This window comes from Hippopotamus amphibius, chromosome X, assembly GCF_030028045.1.
Source record: "Hippopotamus amphibius kiboko isolate mHipAmp2 chromosome X, mHipAmp2.hap2, whole genome shotgun sequence".
Taxonomy (NCBI): domain Eukaryota; kingdom Metazoa; phylum Chordata; class Mammalia; order Artiodactyla; family Hippopotamidae; genus Hippopotamus; species Hippopotamus amphibius.
Genome location: NC_080203.1, coordinates 56,068,223 through 56,088,739, shown reverse-complemented (window position 1 = coordinate 56,088,739; position 20,517 = coordinate 56,068,223). Strand labels below are relative to the sequence as shown.

General features: G+C 35.0%; 1 protein-coding gene across 6 annotated transcripts in view; it reads left to right on the top strand.

Annotated features, from left to right (window-relative positions):
* The window catches only part of PCDH11X (protocadherin 11 X-linked), a 754,051-nt gene that overhangs the window by 409,530 nt on the left and 324,004 nt on the right, over window positions 1–20,517 (top strand). For 2 of the 6 annotated variants that reach the window (XM_057718183.1, XM_057718184.1), the window contains one exon: window positions 6,722–6,751. The exons of the other annotated variants lie outside the window; for them this stretch is intronic. In XM_057718183.1, the coding sequence (XP_057574166.1) occupies window positions 6,722–6,751 (30 nt within the window). The remainder of the gene's footprint in view (window positions 1–6,721; window positions 6,752–20,517) is intronic. 6 annotated transcript variants of the gene reach the window in all.

The following is a 20,517-nucleotide window of genomic DNA, read 5'->3' as shown; positions in this document are numbered from 1 at the left end:
TGTATGACTGAATCACTTTGCTGTACACCAGAAACTAACATTATAAATCAACTATACTTCAATTAAAAAAAGAAATTTAGTGCTGGTTGATGCTAAATTGAGTGATAATTGTAATCAGCATTTAAAATAAATCTGTGCTTATCAAGTGCATTTTCTCCTGTACACATTCTGTTCTATTTCTTCCCTGATCAGCAGCCAGGGTAGTGATTTAGGTTAAGCTCTGGTGTCTTTGTCCTCTAATAGGTTTCTTCCTCTTTTTGTTACCTGCATTTAGAGATGTAGCTGTCTTGACTTCTGACTCTAGTCTTGCTCCCTTTACTCTGTCATTAGTCTTAGTGATCAGAAATTCCTAATAGTTGTGTTCAAGGGGACAGCTGCACTGTTAGCAGCAGCAATACATGAAGGCAGAAAGAAGGTACCTTAAACAAATAAGAGAAGAAAAAGAGAAGTGGTAAACCTGAAGATGTGTAAAAGAAGGAGCTAGGATTTCTCAGAGAGACTTCACAGAGGCAATATTCTTTTGGGTTAGAGATTGCTTTTTATGTTGACCTCACCCTTTGTCCTTGTGTTCATTCTGAACACAGAAATAAAAAAAAAAGGCAAAGCTAAAACACAAAAGCACATAGATACTGAGGAATACCAAAATCACTTGATCTTATTTCTTCCAGTTATACTGATACAGCTACAGCCTCAGTATATACTTGAATAACTCTTCACTGTGGTGACTTATCTGCCACCTAAAAGTTGAGGGTGCTCTCCTAGTTGGATTGTCTCCATGATATTAACAAACTTTACTTCTCTTGTATGCTGTATCTTGTCCCTCTTTTTCATTAGAGTCAATCAGCTCTAACAATCTAGAAAATTAGAGGTAATAGGAGAAATGTTCATTTATTGATAGTAAGAGTTAGAATTAATTCACACCTGGAGGTTAATAAGAAGGTATGAAAACTACATCACTAATGTGTATTACAGAAAATTCTGAGCCCAAAGCATTCAAATGGTGAACTTTTCTCCTGCACTCACTAGATATAATTTAGTTTAGACAGTGATTTTGTTGATATAACATTGACCTCTTGAGGGTTATTTTTAAAATAAGGGGATAAAAATCCATGTCTCCATTAAAACAGAAGTTGCTTTTCAGAGTATTTTTCCCCTTCCAGAATTGATTTTTTAAAAAATGTTTCTATTATCAAATCTGGTATCAACTTGCCAACCTACTCACATGCCTGCCAATATGTTTCTGTGCTTTAATTCTAATGCTTGTCATGAGATAGGGCCCACTTACGGTGACAGATTGTGTTGTGTCTGTGTGGTGTGGAAAATGCAAAGACTATCATTCTAATATTTCTCACTTGATCTATTTTAAGCTTTTCTCAATAGAAATTCTCAAACAGGGGCAAAAGTAGCAAAGCATAGGCAATGCTCTTAATTAAAATATATAATTTAGGGAAATAAATATATTCCGGAGTTGTCTTTTCTCACTGCAGTGGTAGAGGCTCTGCTCAATATGTTGACTAGCCTTAGATATTCAGTCATTACTTATGCAATAATTTGCTAATTTACCAAGATAGATATAGTTATTTTCATATCTTCACTTGTCTTGCTAAGGATTTTGCATTGCTCAGTAATAAGTGGTAAAACATCTAACTAAAATCTGCTGTGTTCTTGAAAGTAAATTCTAATGGAGGGAGGAATATAAAAAAATTTTGTGGTTCTATAAAATAGGGAATGATATTTTTTAATGTTATATTCTAAGATATGGATAAAGTTTTGAGGGTTTTTTTTGTCCATGATATTATTTCTATTGGAAAGTTGAAATTTTTACCCGGTTACTTAAGAATTATCATTCATAATAAAGAGAGATGTAAATACCAATTGTTTAAAGACATTAAAATCCAAGGACACTTTCTTGAAAGAGATTATTCAAGGCATTATCCTCAGGCTATGCCTTCACAGACAAATAGAATTCTAACACTGAGCCATTGATGGCTGAATTTGATCAACACATAAGGACAATATGGATATCTTAGGCTAAAAATAACTACCTGAAGAGAAAGAAAAAAGCAAACTTTGATTTCCTTAGATAATAGAATTGTGCCAATGTCTAGATACCTGCCTCAAATGTCAATTTTGGAAACTCAAGTTATATTAAAATGACAGGAAAAAATATATACCCCTTTTGCTCTGAAAATAAGTTATTGGATAACAAAATATAGAGCTTTTGTTTTGTTTCAAGGCAAATTATGCTCAGAGACTGAGATTATCTTTGCCAATATTTTATTTAACACAGGCCTACTGTGGGAATTATAATTTCACAAGCCAGTAGCATACAAGATAATGCCCCTTAATAAGCCAATAAAGAAATAATGTACTCCAAACCAATGATTGATTAATTATGCTATTGTTCTAGGCAAAGGGCATGATGAAAGGAATAAAGTCCAAATTTAGTCGAGGTGTACCTTTCTGTTGCAGGAAGGGCGATCCCTTCCGAGGTCTAGTGTGAGCCCTTGTCTAACACTCAGAAATGAATTGTGCAAATAGACACTTGTACTGACAAAGCAAAAGATTTAATGGAAAGGGGCACCCAGGCGGAGAATAGCAGGGTAAGGGAACCCAGAAGAACTGCTCTGCCATGCGGCTGGCAGTCTCAGGTTTGATGGTGGTAATGGTATTAGTTTCCAGTTGTCTCTGGCCAATCATCTTGTTTGGCCCATATTTGATCTGACTCTGGGTCGTCCGTGGTGGCTTTTTTTTTTTTTTAAGAGGCTGAGGTCATGAGCAAGTGGGTGGAGACCAAAGGAGGAGGCTGGACTCTGGGACCTGTGCCCTTGGTTGAACCAGAGCTAATGGGTTTGTTTTAATCTGTTCGATGTACTAGGGTTTCAGGAAAGGTAGTTGAAAAGAAAGGGGCTAAGGCTAGAAAAAGAAAGGCTTAGACACTATGAAGTTGAACCAGAGGTGTCACACAGGTTGAGTCAGAGCTGGGACTAGATCTCACAGTTATTTCCTTTTTGACTACCAAGGATGGCTCTTTCATTCTCAGATAAGAAGGTGAGCTGCCCAAAGACATAATGGGGATTAAACTGGGTTCAAATGATCAGCTCTGGACTCACTTGTTATGTTAGAATCCCTGCTACGGCCAAGTACAATTTCCTGTCTTTTTTGCTTACACCAAAAGGCTATAAACATTATTTATTGGATCAAATTGACAGTGTTTGTGCCACCATATCTGATAAATTAAATGTCAAACTCTGTCCTCCTCTGGGATCCATCTCCTTGGAACTGGACATCACCTTTGCCTCTCTCTCTCTCTCTCTCTTTTTTTTTTTAAGAATTTTTATTGAGATACAGTTAACAGACAATAAACAGCATATATTTAGAGTGTACAATTTGGTGTCCCAATCTCCCAATTCATTCCCCTCCAACCCTCCCTGCTTTCCCCACTTGGTGTCCACGTGTTTGTTCTCTACACCTGTATCTCTGTTTCTGCCTTGCATTTCCTCTTTCAGAGTTGTTAGCATTTGCCTTATGTATTGAGGTGCTCCTATATTGGGTGCATATATATTTATAATTGTTATCTCCTCTTCTTGGATGGATCCCTTGATCTTTCTGTAATGTCCTTTCTTGTCTCTTGTAACATTTTTTATGTTAAAGTCTATTTTATCTGATATGAGTATTGCTACTCCAGCTTTCTTTTGGTTTTCATTTGCATGGAATATCTTTTTCCATCCCCTCACTTTCAGTCTGAATGTGTCCCTAGGTCCGAAGTGGGTCTCTTGTAGACAGCATATATATGGGTCTTTATTTTGTATCCATTCAGCCAGTCTGTGTCTTCTGGTTGGGGCATTTAGCCCATTTTCATTCAAGGTAATTGTCAATATGTATGTTCCTATTACCATTTTCTTAATTGTTTTGTTGTTGTTTTTGTAGGGCCTTTTCTTCTCTTATGTTTCCCACTTAGAGAAGTTCCTTTAGCATTTGTTGTAGGGCTGGTTTGGTGGTGCTCAATTCTCTTAGCTCTTGCTTGTCTGTAAAGCTTTTGATTTCTCCATTGAATCTGGATGAGATCCTTGCTGGGTAGAGTATTCTTGGTTGTAGGTTCTTCCCTTTCATCACTTGAAATATATCATGTCACTCCCTTCTGGCTTGCAGAGTTTCTGCTGAGAAATCAGCTGTTACCCTTATGGGAGCTCCCTTGTATGTTATTTGTTGTTTTTCCCTTGTTGCTTTTAATAACATTTCTCTGTCTTTAATTTTTGTCAACTTGACTAATATATGTCTTGGCATGTTTCTCCTTGGGTTTATCCTGCCTGGGACTCTCTGCACTTCCTGGACTTGGGTAGCTATTTCCTTTCCCATGTTAGGGAAGTTTTCAACTATAATCTCTTCCAGTATTTTCTCAGGTCTTTTCTCTCTCTCTCGTCTCCTTCTGGGACCCCTATAATGCGAATGTTGGTGTGTTTAACATTGTCCCAGAGGTATCTTAGGCTGTCTTCAGTTCTTTTCATTCTTTTTTCTTTATTCTTTTCCACATCAGTGATTATCACCATTCTGTCTTCCAGGTCACTTATTCGCCTTTCTGCCTCAGTTAATCTGCTCTTGGCTCCTTCTAGTGTATTTTTCATGTCATTTATTGTGTTGCATATCTCTGTTTGTTTGCTCTTTAATTCTTCTAGGTCTTTGGTAAACTTTTTGATCTTTGCATCCAGTCTTTTTTCAAAGTCCTGGATCATCTTCACTATCATTATTCTGAATTCTTTTTCTGTAAGGGTGCCTATCTCCTCTTCATTTAGTCATTTTTCTGGGGCTTTATCCTGTCCCTTCATCTGGTACAAAGTCCTCTGCTTTTTCATTTTCTCTATCTTTCTGTGGCTGTGGTTTTCAGTTCTGCAAGATGAAATACTGCTGATACTGCTTGATACTGTTGTCTGCCCTCTTGTGGAGGAAGTTCCCTGGTGGCTTTCTTATCTCTCATCCAAGATGGATTCCAGCATGAGGGTTTCTGGGAGGTTGGCAGGACACATCATCTCCTTCCTCCCTTTTTTGGCCCCTCCTAAATTCTTCCAGGTTAGTTTTTAAGACATACTATGGGCTGGTGAGTCCTCCCTCCTTTGGCCCCTCCTGAATTCTCCTGGTTAGTTTTCTGTGGCAGCACCACACTCTTTATTGAGGCTTCCTGTTGCAAGAAAGCTCAGGCAAGAGGTTATCATTGTGCCTGGTCAAGGCAGGAGGTTTCGGTCAATGTTTCCTTAAAATTTCTATGAGCTGGTTCTCGGGAGAGAGACCTTAGTCAATTGAGAGCTGATGTTCAGCTGCCAGCACAAAGATCAAAGTCCCTTGTTACTAGAGCACATTGTTAAGAAATGAAGGCACTGAGGCTGGTGAGCATGATAATCTCCTTCTCTGGGGCTGCTTCCTGTTTTTCACCACTGCTGAGTAGAGATCCACCTTCCTAGGATCAAATACCCCAAGGTCTTTGGAGAGCTATTTAGATCAGCAAAGAGTCACCTTGCCCACACAACACTCTCAGATGGTCCTCACACACTCTAGGCATTTATACTCTAATGTCCCCTTGCCACAGTTGCTTCTTCCTTTGTTCTTATTGATAAAACCCCAGTGGTGCCCCTCAGCAGTTGAGCTACTACTGAGTGCTTATCAGCAACTGCAGATGTTGATGATGACATCCTGACACAACAGCTTCAATTATTTTATCAAAACAACCTTACTTATAACAACTATATTCTTAGATCAAGACAACAATTTTTGTCATGAACAAGTAGATCTGAAATCATGTCATACCACTACACAACAACATTCATCTTCTTACTACATTTATTGTATCTCTCTTTGTTTATACCCTTATTTCAAATTCAATTCTATCTCCTCCCCAATTTTCCCTGATGCTCAAAGAAACTTTTGCACAACTGTAGCAATGACAGGGAACTGAGATAAAATTTGAGGAGAAAGGACTTTGGGAGCATCATTAGCTAGAAATGTTAGATATGTGATCCTTTTATCATGTGATGTATTCATCCTCTACAAAAGAGAATGCATCCAAGGGACAAATGGCCTAAATGCTTTTGGAGTTTTCAAAATCAATTTAACCCATTTCCTGAGGTTGAATGGGGAAAAAGAAGTCTTAGATATAAATGAACAAAATTACTTTACTAGGATGGCTGCAAAAATGATTTAGTTGAACAGAGTTTAATTAAGGTGCTCCTAAGACCCACAAAAATTAACATTTAAAGAATATTCAAATCTATATAGATATTTATATTTACTCCAAATTAATGAATCTCCAACTAGCCTAGTTTTTTTTTTTTAAGACATGTGTTCATGCTTGAGATAAAGACATCCTTTTAAAAATGGATGGAAAATAAATGATGCAATAAGAGAGTATCTAATTGGAAATATGTCTTTTCTCGGCCAATGCCCATGTGAGCTAAGCATATAACAATTTTTTGATGCCCATCGAAGATTTTTATATGGCTCTACATATTGTTGTATGAGATTTACACTGTTGTTATATCCCTTTCCTGAAACCACTAAAGAATGTAACAGATGAAAATAGTTTCATTAGAACAAAATTGTGTATTATTGCACTAGGAATTTTGACTTTTTTTTTTTTAATGTATTTGAAGTAACAAATTGGAGCTGATTTTTGTTTTTGTTTTGTTTTGTTTTCCTTTGCTTCCTTTGCCTCCATTTTATCCTAAATCAGCGGAAATCCGAAGGAAAAAAGGCAGGAAAGGTAAGATTATAAATTTCAAAGAAAATTGATTTCAAAATATTCTGTGCTGTTTTTTTTCTTAAATTTCTGAAGCTACAGTAGCTACTAAGTGGAGTTAAAACTGTATTTAAGATGACATATGTTGTAGTTCTGCCTTAAAAGCGCTTCAAGCTGAGCTGTCTCTACATTTTGTATCACTTACACAGTCCTGGAAGCAATTTTCAAGTCTGATTTTATTTTATTTTTCACCAACACTTTCTTTTCCCACTGTGCCAAAGCAACATACTGCTGACAGCATCACTTTGTGAATGTTCTGATAATACAGTTATTTTATGATAAATTTTAGCAATAAAAGGGACCATTTTGGTGTCATTTCACAATTTAACAGTGACAGCAAAAGTTAGTGAATATAAAGCATGATGATGTCTGATAAGGTCACAGAGAAAAATACCATAAACTAAACATGATTAATCAGTAAATTGATGTTTTCAGAGAAACTGGGCTTTAGAATATCATCTTTCAATGTGAAAAAAAATTTTTAATTGAAATATGGTTGACGTACAATATTATGTTAGTTTCAGGTGTATTTCATAGTGATTTGACATTTGCATACATTATGAAGTGATCACCACCATAATACATTTAATAACCATCTGTAAGCATATAAAGTTATCACAATATTATTGACCATATCCTTTATGCTGTATATTATATCCACATGACTTTTATTTTAAATCTGGAGGTTTCTACCTCTTAATCTTCTTCACTTTTTTCAACCACTTCTCTGACCTCTGCCAACAACCTTTTTGTTCTCTGAAGTCTGTTTTTGTTTGTTTTGTTTTTTATATTCCACATAGGAGTCATACAGTTGTTCTCTTTGTCTGATTTATTTAACTTAGCAAAATACCCTCTATATTCATCCATGTTGTCACAAATGACATGATTTCTTTTTTTTTTTAATGGCTGAATAATATTCCATTCATCTATTGATGGACCTTGAGGTGGTTTCCATAGCTTGGATATCATAAATAATGCTGCAATGGGCATTGGGATGTATATATCTTTCTGAATTAGTGTTTTAGTGTTTTTGTGCTGGATCATATGGCAGTTCTATTTTTAATTTTTTGAAGAAACTCCATACTGTTTACCACAGTGGCTGTACCACCAGGAGTGCACAAGAGTTCCCTTTTCTGTACATTCTCACCAACACTTGTTGTTATCCCTTAATGATAGCCATTCTGATAGGTGTGAGGTGGTATCTCATTGTGGTTTAGGTTTGAAGTTCTCTAATGATTAGTGATGTTGGGCATCTTTTCATGTGTCTTTTGACCATCTGTATGTCTTTGAAAAAATGTCTATTCTGTTCCTCTGTCCATTTTTCAATCACGTCATTATTTTTTCTTGAGTTTGAGTTGTATGTGTTCTTTGTATACTTTGGATATTAATCCCTTATTAGATACATCATTTGCAAATATATTCTCCTGTTCTGTAGGTTGCCCTTTTGTTTTGATGATTATTTCCTTTGTTGTGCAAACACTTTTGAATTTGATGTAGTCCCATTTGTTTATTTTTGCTTTTGTTTCCCTTGCCTGAGGAAATACACCCCCCAAAATATTGATAAGACCTAAGTCAAGGAGCATGCTGCCAATGTTTTCTTCTAGGAGTTTTATGGTTTCGGGTCTTACATTTAAGCCTTTAATTCACTTTGAGTTTTGTTTTTGTATGTGGTGTGAGAAAGCAGTCCAGTTTGATTCTTTTACATGTAGCTATCCAATTATCCCAACAGCATTTATTGAAGAGACTTTTTTCACATTGTATATTTTTTCCTACTTAAATGTGGAAATTTTAAGTTCTGCTCACATATATGTGAACAGTCTAGCTTTCTAGGAAAATTTGGTTTTCTGCTATTAAAAAAATAACTGTCAGACATATTGTTAAATTTTAATTACCTCACTGGTTAAACTGCACCAGCATTAAAAATAAACAGTTATTCAGCTGTTCACTGACATTTGTTGCTTAGAATTTATGCCTTGGTTTCTTCACCATGTTTTGAGGTTGAAAGAAATGGGTTTCCCTTAAGCTTCTGATGGAAGATATTTTGGAAGTTAAATTCAGTAAGCTTTAAATGCTGTCCATATTAGGAACCAAGATGCCATAACTATATGCTAGGTTAAATGTGAGTTTTTTTTAAGATGCATTGTCACATTCTAGTTTGAGAGACTAAATTTTGTCTTTAAAAAAGAATTTGCCAAAGGGTAGTCTAGACTATGTCAGAAGTACTCTCTTAGTCCTGGATGGCTTTATCAAGTGTGAGAATTACCTGAAAATGGAGCCTGACTAGAATGTCAAAATGAATTTTCATTAGTGTTTGAGAGATAAACTAAAATAACAGCATTAGAGAATTTTCACTCAGTATACCTTTCTGGGAGCTTTCAAATGCCTGTCTGAACTATCTTATCACTGTGACCTTGGAGTGATGACTTTTTGAGAATTAACTCTTCCTAGAAGGTGAAAGTTTATAGAAGAGTTCTCCAATTAAAAGGAGAGAAGGGTAATAAAATGTCACTAGCTATGTAAAGTGAAAGAGAGAAAGAGAGAGAGGTAGAAGCTCTACAGATATTAGGTGTTCTAACGTCCTCAACAACTCTGGTAAATTTAGAAATGTACCTGTTCCTCAGTTATTTAAAAGTTGAAATTTTGAAGAACAGAAATATTGGCAAATTTTATGTAGTGTAATTATTCTATAAATAGAAAAGTGTTTTTGTTTTAAAAAATTACGACTCAGTGTATAGCACTCTTGGGTGAACTTAGAAAACAGCTGGGTCATGAAATTTTAACATAATACACTTCAATTGTGAATATTAAAATAGTAATATAATCACAATATAAGAAGCAATGGAAAGTGTGGCTTTTAGCAAAGGACATTTTTTTTTTTGTCAAATAGTAGCAAATCTGGACTTAGGGAGAGATTTTATTCAGAATAGAGAGACGGCTCTGATCTCAAAATCTGCAAGTTCTAAAAATCCAACAGAAAAAAAGTGTTTTTTTTTTTTTTTTAAGGTAAAAAGGGGTAAGCGGAGATAAACAGAATCTTTTAAGAAGAAACTGGACAAACTAGATAAGTGACCAGTGGGGTCCATCAGGGAAAGTGTCTTGCTGTGGTCAGCTGATTCCCAAGAGACCCTGAAAAAGGGGATGCGTTCCACATTTTTAGTGCTTGATCATTGCTTGGGGGCAAGCAGAGCTCAGGAGCCTGTAGGAAGCAGAGATACTTGACTAAAGTTTGGTCAAGACAAAGTGTTGTAACAGAAGGAGGGAGGGAGAGAAAGGTCATGTCTCAGGTTTCATGTAAATCCCTGGGATGGGCTACCTAGTGAAGGTCTTTGGCTTCATGTAGCAAATAATTCAAGAATGAGTCAAAGTGGAGTGAAGGCCAATTTATTCAGGGAGATACACACTCCATAGACAGAATTAGGGCCACTTCAGAAGGCAAAAGGGCCCCAGGGTACAGGTTGTTAGTTTTTATGGGCTGGGTAATTTCATAAACTAACAAGTGGCAGGATTATTCCAACTATTTTGGGGAAGGGGCAGAGATTTCCAGGAGTTGGGGCACCACCAACTTTTTGGCCTTTTATTGTCACCCTCTGAATGGTCATGGTGCCTATGGCTGTGTCATTTAGATGCTCATGTATTACAATTGTATTACAATGAGGTTCGAGGTCTACTGGAAGTTGAATCTTCCACAATCTTGGATCTAGTGGGTTCTAACTAGTTTTTGTAGTATCCTGTTTTTCTCAGCAGCTGTTTCATGTTTTTAATGGTTGTGCCCTGCCCGCTTCTCTCCTGTCTCAAAAGCAGAGGATAAGAAAGGGACAGCTGTGAGCACTTGGCCATTTTTTCCCACTAAGTTTCTATACCAAAGTAAACACAGTAAAATTAACTTACTAATATTGTGCTTACTCTGTTCCAAGCACTGTGTGTATATGTGTGTGTATACATGTAAGTGCATATATGTATACTTCTATATCTACATCTTTATTTACATCTATATGTCTATACCTACTACATATTTAGTCCTAACAATAATCCTATAAACTTTTACAGATGAGGAAACCATTGTACAGAGCTTAAGTGCTTGCCTAAGATTACAGAGCTCACCAGTAGAAGAACCATGGTTTGAATCCAGGCAATCTGTCTAGAATACCTTTTTTAAAAAAAGAAAAGAGAAAACCTTGAATCATAAAACAAATACAGTAAAACCTTGGTTTGTGAGCATAATTCATTCTGGAAACATGCTTGTAATCCAAAGCAGTTGTATATCAAAGTGAATTTCCCCATAAGAAATAATGGAAACAGATGATTCATTCCACAACCCCAAAATATTCATATAAAAATGATTACAATACAGTGATATAATACAAAATAATAAAGAAAATACAAAATATAAAGAAAAATAAACAAATTAACCTGCACTTAACTTTTAAAAACTTCATGGCTGGTGTGATGGAGATAAGAGAGAGGAGGGTTATTGTGTAGGACGACTTTCACTGTCACTAATGGAATCATTGCTATCTATTGGCTCAATGGAATCTTTTTCTTTTCGCACAACTTTAACAAGGAACCTATCCAATGACACTTGCTTTTTGCCTCCTTTTGAAGATTTTGCTGAAATGTGACATTGCATTGTCATTAGATTCATCACTCACACCATTACAGCCTTATTCAGGTGGTGCTTTTCTACAAAATATTGCACTGTTTCCCACATTTTACACATCTCCCTAATCTCATTTGAAGTGAGGGATTCCTCCGCCTTATTTTCCTCCTCCTCTGCATATGAGATCTCCTCCATAACCTCTTGCTGTTGCTCGCGATGCAGATCTGTCAGTTCGTCGGTGGTCAGCTCCATTGGCTCAGTTGTGATCATGTGACATTCGGCATCACATACTACTCATATTGCAAGACATTGCTCATTTATCAAGTTAAAATTTATTAGAAATGTTTGCTCATCTTGCAGAATACTCAGAGCAAGTTACTCGCAATCCACGGTTTTACTGTACTTCTTTTATATCAAAATAGTTGTTTTATTGTATTTAGTAATTACCCTGAATATATTTAATGTTTTAAGATGCTTCTGGAAGAATAATATTTTTAAAAAATTTTATTTCTGTCAACTCTAATGATGCTACAGACCCATTAACAAGCCATTTTCAATAGTCTATATGCATTCTATACCTAGCCTGATCTAATATGGTTAACATATACCATGGAGATTAGCTCTGTCCTCTGATGCCCATTATTTTTGGTTCATTGCATTTATGTATACATTTGAAGGATATTTTGGATATTAAATTCAAGAAGCTATAAACCTTAAATATATTAAGTGTCAGAATATTCATTAGCTTTGGATTTATTGCAAATGTTTCCATAAAAAGTTGAATTAATCTCTTGAACTCTTGAACTTCAGCTATTCAGGTTTTTTATATAAATTATAAAATATTACTTTTATGCTCAGTTTAATTCAGAGTAAGTAAAAAATATAAGGTTCCTGCATTTGTAAAAAAATAGGGCTACATAATATCTTAGCTAAGAATGAAGCATCTAAATGAATGCTTTATTGTCCTAGTCTCAAGCATCAAAGGGCTTAGAGTCTCAAACTTCAAAGGACCTATAATTTCTCAATGACTTTCCCAGCTATTCACATTTAAATGACTTCAGAGGCCTCACCAAACAGGACTAGTTTTAGATTCCAAATCAGAGGTTTAAGAGATAGAGATAGACATGTGTTTCTACCTCCCTTTTAAAAGATTATGTTTCATAGAGACACTAGTGGCATTCAAAGAGCAAAATAAAAGCAAATACCACACTCCATAGTTCATTCATTCTTTAGTATGGGGTGGCTAAGAGTTAATTAAGGGAAAAACACATTTCAACACACAGTCACCTATGATTGAATAAATTAGTGATAGCAATGTTTATTTTCAACTAAAAGAGAATTACAATTTTTTGAACCTGGTTAATATTAAAACAAACATTTCTTGCTTGAACACAAACAGATTCCTTGATTCAGTACTAACCTAAAAATGTCCACAGAGACATTTTTTTCAAGATCCTTCCCCCTTTGGCTAAGCCTGAGTTTAAATTGCCCTCAGGGTTTGCACAAATGGCCATGCTTCTTAAAGAGTATGTTCACCAAAGTGCTAAACTGAAGATGGCAGAAACAGAACTGACTGAGATTCTCAAAGGAGTATATTTCTTATTTCTTTATATTTGCCTGAGGTGAATTTACAAAGTGGCTTGTTTCAGACTAGGCTAGTGAGTATCAGAAAGAATAGCTACAGTAAGAAAGCAAACAAAAGCCATTGTCTGTTATTGGCCTCTCTTCTTCCAGACCCCTGTCATTTGTGTAACCATTTGCTCCAAGGCTACATGAAGAAGAGGGAGGCAATGAGGATGTTTGAAGGAACTTCTTATATTAAAGTAACCATTTTACTGGTGTCTCCAAGCTACTTCATCTTCCCTTATCCTGTTCAATAATCCTGAAACATCAGGAAGTTTCTTCATGATAAATTGTCTTAACTATATAATTTAGGAGTTTGAATACGGCACAGCATATTGAGATTTTTTTAAAGGTTATCTCTAAATGAAACTAATTCTAAGGGCACGTTTCTGAAGAGGTGTATCCACAGGCCTTGGCTTTAATGAAGGGTTGTTTTCATACCTATTTTTTACAGCATGATAATCTAGCAAATGCATGAAGCTAAATCTACAGCAATTGTGAATGCTATTTCTTCTATACTAACTAGTTTTCCTTATCAAGCATTCAATTGAAAGTTAGTAATGCTATGAGAAAGTTAAATCACATAAGAGCTCTAATTAAGCATTACAACCTACAAGCAAACCTATTTACCTTTTTTTTACATATGTTCCATAGATATTATCTTCCAGGGACATTGTACTACAAGTACACTCTGAGTCTTTTGGTAGTGTCTTAACAGCTTCTTACTTTGCTTTGGAATAGATTATTTAACTCAATGGGTAGTGACCGAAAATTTAGTTAGTGACAAAAAAGTGACAGATAATTTGAAGGAGACCTCTGGTTTGATCTTTGGATTCTGCTTCTATGCTTATTTAAGACACCTACTTACACCTGAAATTCAGTGTTAAAACTGTTACTGTAGCTATCACCACAAATAAATATCTGTTTTGTCTTACATGTTTGTTTTGTTGATCTTTTTTTTATTTTGTTGATTTTTGTTGCTCGGTTTGCTGACTCTGTGGCCCTTACATGTAAACATGCGCATTCCCTGGATCTTATTTTCATGTGATTACAAAGACTCCATGATTTTGAACATTTTCTCTTTTTATGATCATAATTTTATTATCTGCCTTGTATTATCCTATCTGGTTAGTTTGAATTTTCCCTTCGTTAGGTCCTCCAATTGCTCATCCCACTTTATGAAATTCCTTCCTGGTTACATTTCTCTCCCCATTTCATCACCATCCTTGGCTTTTCACTCTGTTTATGGTGCCAATTTTCAACTGTAGTCCCCTAACAGATTATATTCTCCATAGGCCACTGAACACTCTTTGGCAAAAAACAAAAACAAAACAAAACAAAAATTGTACTCAAAATCTAGCTTACTACACATTCATAGTATTAAAATTCCACTGTGGATCTAGGTATTGTTCAGAAGTCTTTTTATGCTCCTTTCAATTAGCTTTCTATCCTGGGCCTTGAATGACTGTCCCAAATCTTTTCAACCATCTTCAAATTCCTTTTAAAATTTCCAACCTTGAATAATCAGCAGATTACTTTAGGTCCTACTATCCTAAAATAGAAACCATCTTTATAACCCCAATATATTTCTGAGTTCCTTTCTAGTATCTCATTTGTTCCCTTTCAATTATTGAAATATCTAGCTCTTTAGTGTCTTTCTACATGCCACTTCCATTTTTCCTTTAAATATATATAAAAATCATTTGTCAAGGAAAATAAATATGAAATAACCCCCCCCCCCAAGTAGACTATACCCTCTTTATCCATTGCTATAATTCACTACTAAATTGAAGGAATCATCTCTCTATTAACTGCATTTTCCCACTACATATTCCCTGCTATAATCTATTATCTTTATTTCCAATTAAAATATAACCCTTTAGTCATTTGCCCAAGATTTTTTGCTTACTACCTCCAGAATTTCTGTTACATTTGGCATTTTAAACACTGCTTCTCTCCCAGTATTTCTGCAAACCTTTCTTCCATAAAGCCTTCTGTGATCTGTCCATCCATTTCTACACATAAACATAATGTTCACACCTGGATTGTGAGTTCATGCTAATCAACTACATATTTCTCCTGTATCCTTTCAATTCCTAGTGTAAGAGAGGAAAACTTTTCCCTTTTTCCCTTTTAGGTTCTTTGGCTGGTCTAATAATTAAATTGGCACAAGACAGATTAACAGGAGAAAAACAAATTTAATTTTGTATGTATGGGATCTCATAAATAAATGATGCTCAAAGAAGTAACCAAAGAAGACAGCTTTTATACCTTTTAGATAAAAGAAACAATAAACTTGTGCGGAATTGTCAAGATAAAGGGATTTGGGCTTGGAGTAGTAAAATTGGTAGAGAAGTAACAACGTTTTCCTATACAACCTTCTCGGCTCTGAATTCCCTGTCTCTGGTGATGAGGATCTCTATCTTTCTCCTTGTACAGGGAGGATACCTTTCACATTGGAGATTTACTTCCTGTTTTTAGGGGGACAAAGGAGGGTCAGCGTGTTCTTCTTGTATTTGCTGTTATCTTATGTTACTTTAATTCAAAATAATCAATATGCTGAAGTAGCATATCTTGGGGTGGCCTGCCCTGAACCTCATCACTAGCACACTATGATATTTCACTTTCTATAAATGTTTAGTGTATTTGTCTTATTTTAAATTTCCAAATTTTGATAAGCATTTAACAGAATTGACTTAATCCAAAGGAAACTGATTTCAGTTTTTCCAGAGTAAAATCTGGAGTCTTCTATGGATGTAATACCAAATGCTTGATTATACAGGGATTTAAAAATCTTCTTTTTAGGGTCCTCTGACTTCATGTAAAACAGAAAGAAATATGTGTCACAAGTGGTGAACTACTCCTTAGCCCTATTTCAGGCAGTTGTAACCGTGTTCTTTGGTATGTCTAGAAGTATCCTGGGAAAATCAATGCTGAGAAGTGTCTTCTTTTTAAAACTCTGAAGTTCTGAATATTTTTTCAAATATTTTTCTGTAAAGTCCCAAGTGGCTCATGTGTCCAATTTGGACTCTTCATTTCTTTAAAAATGTTATTTTTCTTTGATCCTACACCAAAAAAGTGGGCAGGGCAGGGGAGTGGCTATATTATTACATTGCATTCCCTTTTCCATCCCTTACTGAAAAACTCTAAACCTCCCTTGAAAATGTTCTAAGCCTTCATACCTACCATTGTCTCACCTTGCAGCATCAAAATTCACCCATTATATCTCTGAGAGACAGATGTTTTCACTGTGTGTGGCATAGTATTGAGGATGGTCTGAAATAAAATCATACATATTCATTTCAGCTCTATGCCTTATTCTGAATGTATTGGAAACAATAGATAGTGACATCTTAAGTAAAATTGGTCAAGGTTTTAAAAGGTTTTGAAATATATTTTATTCAAAGCAGTAGAAAAGAAGAAAGCAATTTCAAGGTGTATTTGAATAGCACTCTTATGTGTTTTAAACATACTATTCCCAAGTCTTCAGCTTTACAATAGTGTTAGGTGTAGTTACAGATTCAGCCTTTTGCATATGTACTCTTTCCATTTTCACAGATTGGGCAGTTTTCCATTCCTTTTTTTCTAGCAACTGTTGAAAGTCCTTGCTTCTGTTCATTCAATGCCACCTGACTCAGTACGTAATTTAGAAGACTTGTTTGGTACTGTCTATGACAAGCTCAACTGATACATTGAAATTGATTCTCCAAACTATAGAGCTCAGATTAAGATTTATATCCCTGATCTCAACCAAAGAATTGAAACAATTATAATTCTATTCTAAGCTTAGATTTTCATATCAGAAACAGTGACATAGCAGTCCTCACTGCTAAATTAGTGACACCTCCGAAGTGTAAAATTCCCCTATTTTAGGATAAAAAAAAAACTATTTTGCTTTCACCTTCTTTTGGTTTAACAGCTTTATTGTACATATAATTCACCTAATTAAAGTTTTAGTGGTTTTTTGTTTGTTTTTGTTTTGTTTTACTTTACTTTCTTATTTATTTATTTATTGTTTTAATTGAAGTATATCTGATTTACAATATTGTGTTCATTTCAGGTGTATCACTTTCTTAATTCATATCTTTTGATTTCTGAAAGTAACTAGGAGAGGAAACTTTCTTAGGCAATTTTTTGGATAATGTTTTCTAATAAAGTTTGCCAATATCATTGATATAGAGATATCTGTTGACCACTTTCTTTTGGACTACTAGACACATTATGTTTATTTCATTAAATCATATGTTTTTCTCCATGGTTGAGCTGAGGTTTTGTTATTCCATGATCTCTTGCTTTCTTGCCACCAGTAGGGGACAAATTCTTTTTCAGTTTCTATTGAATATATGAGTTACCTTCATATGTGTTATACCATGTTATTTTGCAATGATGCCAGTTTTTCATAGTTTCCTAATATTCATAACTTTGTAAGCTTTATAGTAATAAGATACATAGAATTTTTATTGAGTCTTTCAACCATCAAAACCTTTATTATCTTATCTTAAATATTTACTGTATGTGCTATGCCCCTTAGGCAGTAAGGACTAGAACAAGCACTCACTAATGATAAATGGTGTAAGTTGATTGGACCCATAGAGGTGGATGAAGTTTGGCAATGCATGACTGTACTGATTCAAATATTTTGTCCTTTTCTATGACAAAATATCTGGATTTAAGTGTGCAATATAAGTAGAGTCTTCAGTAATAGTGGCTTGGAGTCATCTCTTTTCTAGCAAGCAACATTTATGTTGGAAGGTTAAGAAGCTTTCTTCCAAACACACATTTCTTCAACAGAGTTCACAAGCATTGCTGAATCAGATATTGAGACATTTATAAATAAGAATTGAGATTTTAAGTTCTCATATCTTGTGACCATTAGGTTAGATACATTATCTTAAGCATACTTTCTTGTATTCTTTTACTTCTCACATATTTGCCCCTCATCATACATCTAATTTTTAAGGTGGGCGAATATCCTACCTAATTCACAGGGAACTCACAAGGAAGCCGCTGATAATTAATCATCAGGTGTTATTTTACCAAAAAAATTATGAATATGTTAGTCAATCTCCTAGCCCATTTATTGAGGATCCCAGTGAAACTAGTCTTCCTCATTTACTTGAATTATTTCTTAATTGCTTAAAAGAAGTTTCTAAGATTAACTTTTATGCTTTGGAGACACTAAAGTGATAAATTTTACAGTCTAATGTTAAGATACAAAGAACTAATAATTCAAGATGTCTTACAAGGTCCTTTAGTCTATGCCTAATACACTAGTTGAAACCTAGTAAATATTTAATGAAAATCTGTAATTTATTTGACAGATATATACAGAATTGCTTCTGTGTATCAGACTATACTTGGTGATGAAAATATCTAAAGGAATGAGATAGTTTCTTTGATCTCAAGGACTCCCTTGTATAGTAAGGAAAATAGATACGTAGATCAAAAATTCAATCTTATATAACTAGCTTAGTTTACTGTAATAACCCATTATAGAATATTTCTCTTGAGTAAAAATAAATTCCACTCACATGTACTTAGATTTTCTGTTAGGCTTATTCATTTAGAGGTAAGAGCTTCCATAAACTCCCTAACCTTTCTTTAAAATATAATGGCTTTTTGTTTATCTTTATGTTTTTGAGCACCTACATTTTGGTCTCTTTTTAGCTTATATCAGTCAGATAAGCCAGTGTATTTTTATTCTGTTTAAATAGCATACCCCTTCCCATTATATTTGACTCCTCTTAGCCTACAGTATTTATCAGATACCCTTTAACAGCTTGTATTATTATTTATGAATGAGAGCTATTGTTATCCAAATATACTTTAAACATTGATTTAAGAGTTGGGTTTTCTCCTTGAAGTGCATAATGCTTCAAACAGTGCATCTCTTTACTAACATGACAGATTATCCTCCTTATTTTCCTGAAAACAAGATGTGTAGTGGAGCAAATCTCAAATACTGACCTTCAGTCTTCTCCATAGTAGGCAGTTGTGACTGCAATGCTGTAAATCTCTAGCAAAAAGGAACTGTCTCTGAGATCTGTTTCATATTCTGTAATAAAGGTGATTGCTGGGAATTGTTTGCTGTGTAACTCTGGAACAGGTTGTGTATCTTTTTTATTGATGAGAAGATACCATCTCTGTAATGCCTGTGTAGAGCTGTTTGGGTGTTAAATTGACTTAAAACATTATGCTTTGGATTAGCCATAAAATTTGCAGTGACTATTGCAAAACAGGAAATCCCATTACAAGACTGAGCAAAGAAGCCACCTGCAGCAGGAAAAAAAAAAATCACATTCCATGGCAGAAATCAATGCACTTAAACTTAGTAAACAAAAGTTCCTAGTGGGTAAGGTTTTTTGGCTTTTGTTGGGCTTTGTGAAACAGATAGATAGCAAATGTTCAAATTAGCCCAGTTGTTTCTCCCAATGTCCTTATGATGGTCAGCTAATGTGGCTCACTGCACAGTGATTCTCAAGTGGGGGGGGGGCGGGAATGTTTCTAGTTCTCCTCAACTCTGGCTGCATGTTAGAATCATCTAGGGACTTTTGAAAACTGGCAATGCCCAGTTTGCATCCCAAGCATTTACATCAGCATCTCTGGGGTGGAACCCAGGCATTGGTAGTTTCTTAAGCTCCCTAGATGTTTCAAATATATAGCCAACTTTGAGAACTGCTTTATTCAATTCTTACTGTCTTTAATTTAGATTTAGCAAATTTTATTTGTTTCTGTGGCAAAGCCTCTATATAAAATCCTAAGTTTCATTGAGGAAAAAAATTGGATTGATAGGTCTTTTCATGAATGTTATTAAGATAGTGTCCTAATTTTATTGATGTAAATATAGTTCACATGCCAATATAGGACCAGTGCCCACAGAAAAGGCAAGCAATGACCAGTAACATATTTGCTAATGAGGTTAATCAACCCTACTGAACATATGCATGTGTGATTGTAAATTATATAAAACCTTCCAAAAGGCAGTATGTGCTTTCAATAGGTTTATTCACTCCCTGGTTAATAGAGTCCAGTTAGATTTTTTTCCCAATCTTACAATTTAGTAATATTTTAAAAATGCTATGATGATTATAGCATACTAGATTTCAAGTCTAGGTATTGAGTAAGGATAACAATGTGCTCATTTATTTATGTTGATCCAAATAACAACTACAATAATTTCCCATATTTTATTGTTATTGAATGAAGTATTGAAGCAGTTTTGCTTATGGCACTCTCCCAAATCAAGGTAATAGTGTATTAAATATACTCATTTGAAATCTATAGACACATAATAGCTGAATAACCTTTCCATGCTTCCTGTGATTATACTGTAGTGCTGCTGGATAAACAAAAGCTTTGTCAAACAAGAAAGATTGCAGGAAAATGATGAGAGTAGGAGGTAGCCAGCTAAAAGTGGGGCTCAAATGAATTCTGAGGATGAATTAAAGACAATGGTAACAAGAGAAGTACATAAAACCTGGATGGCAAGAGAACATGGCACACATGAAAT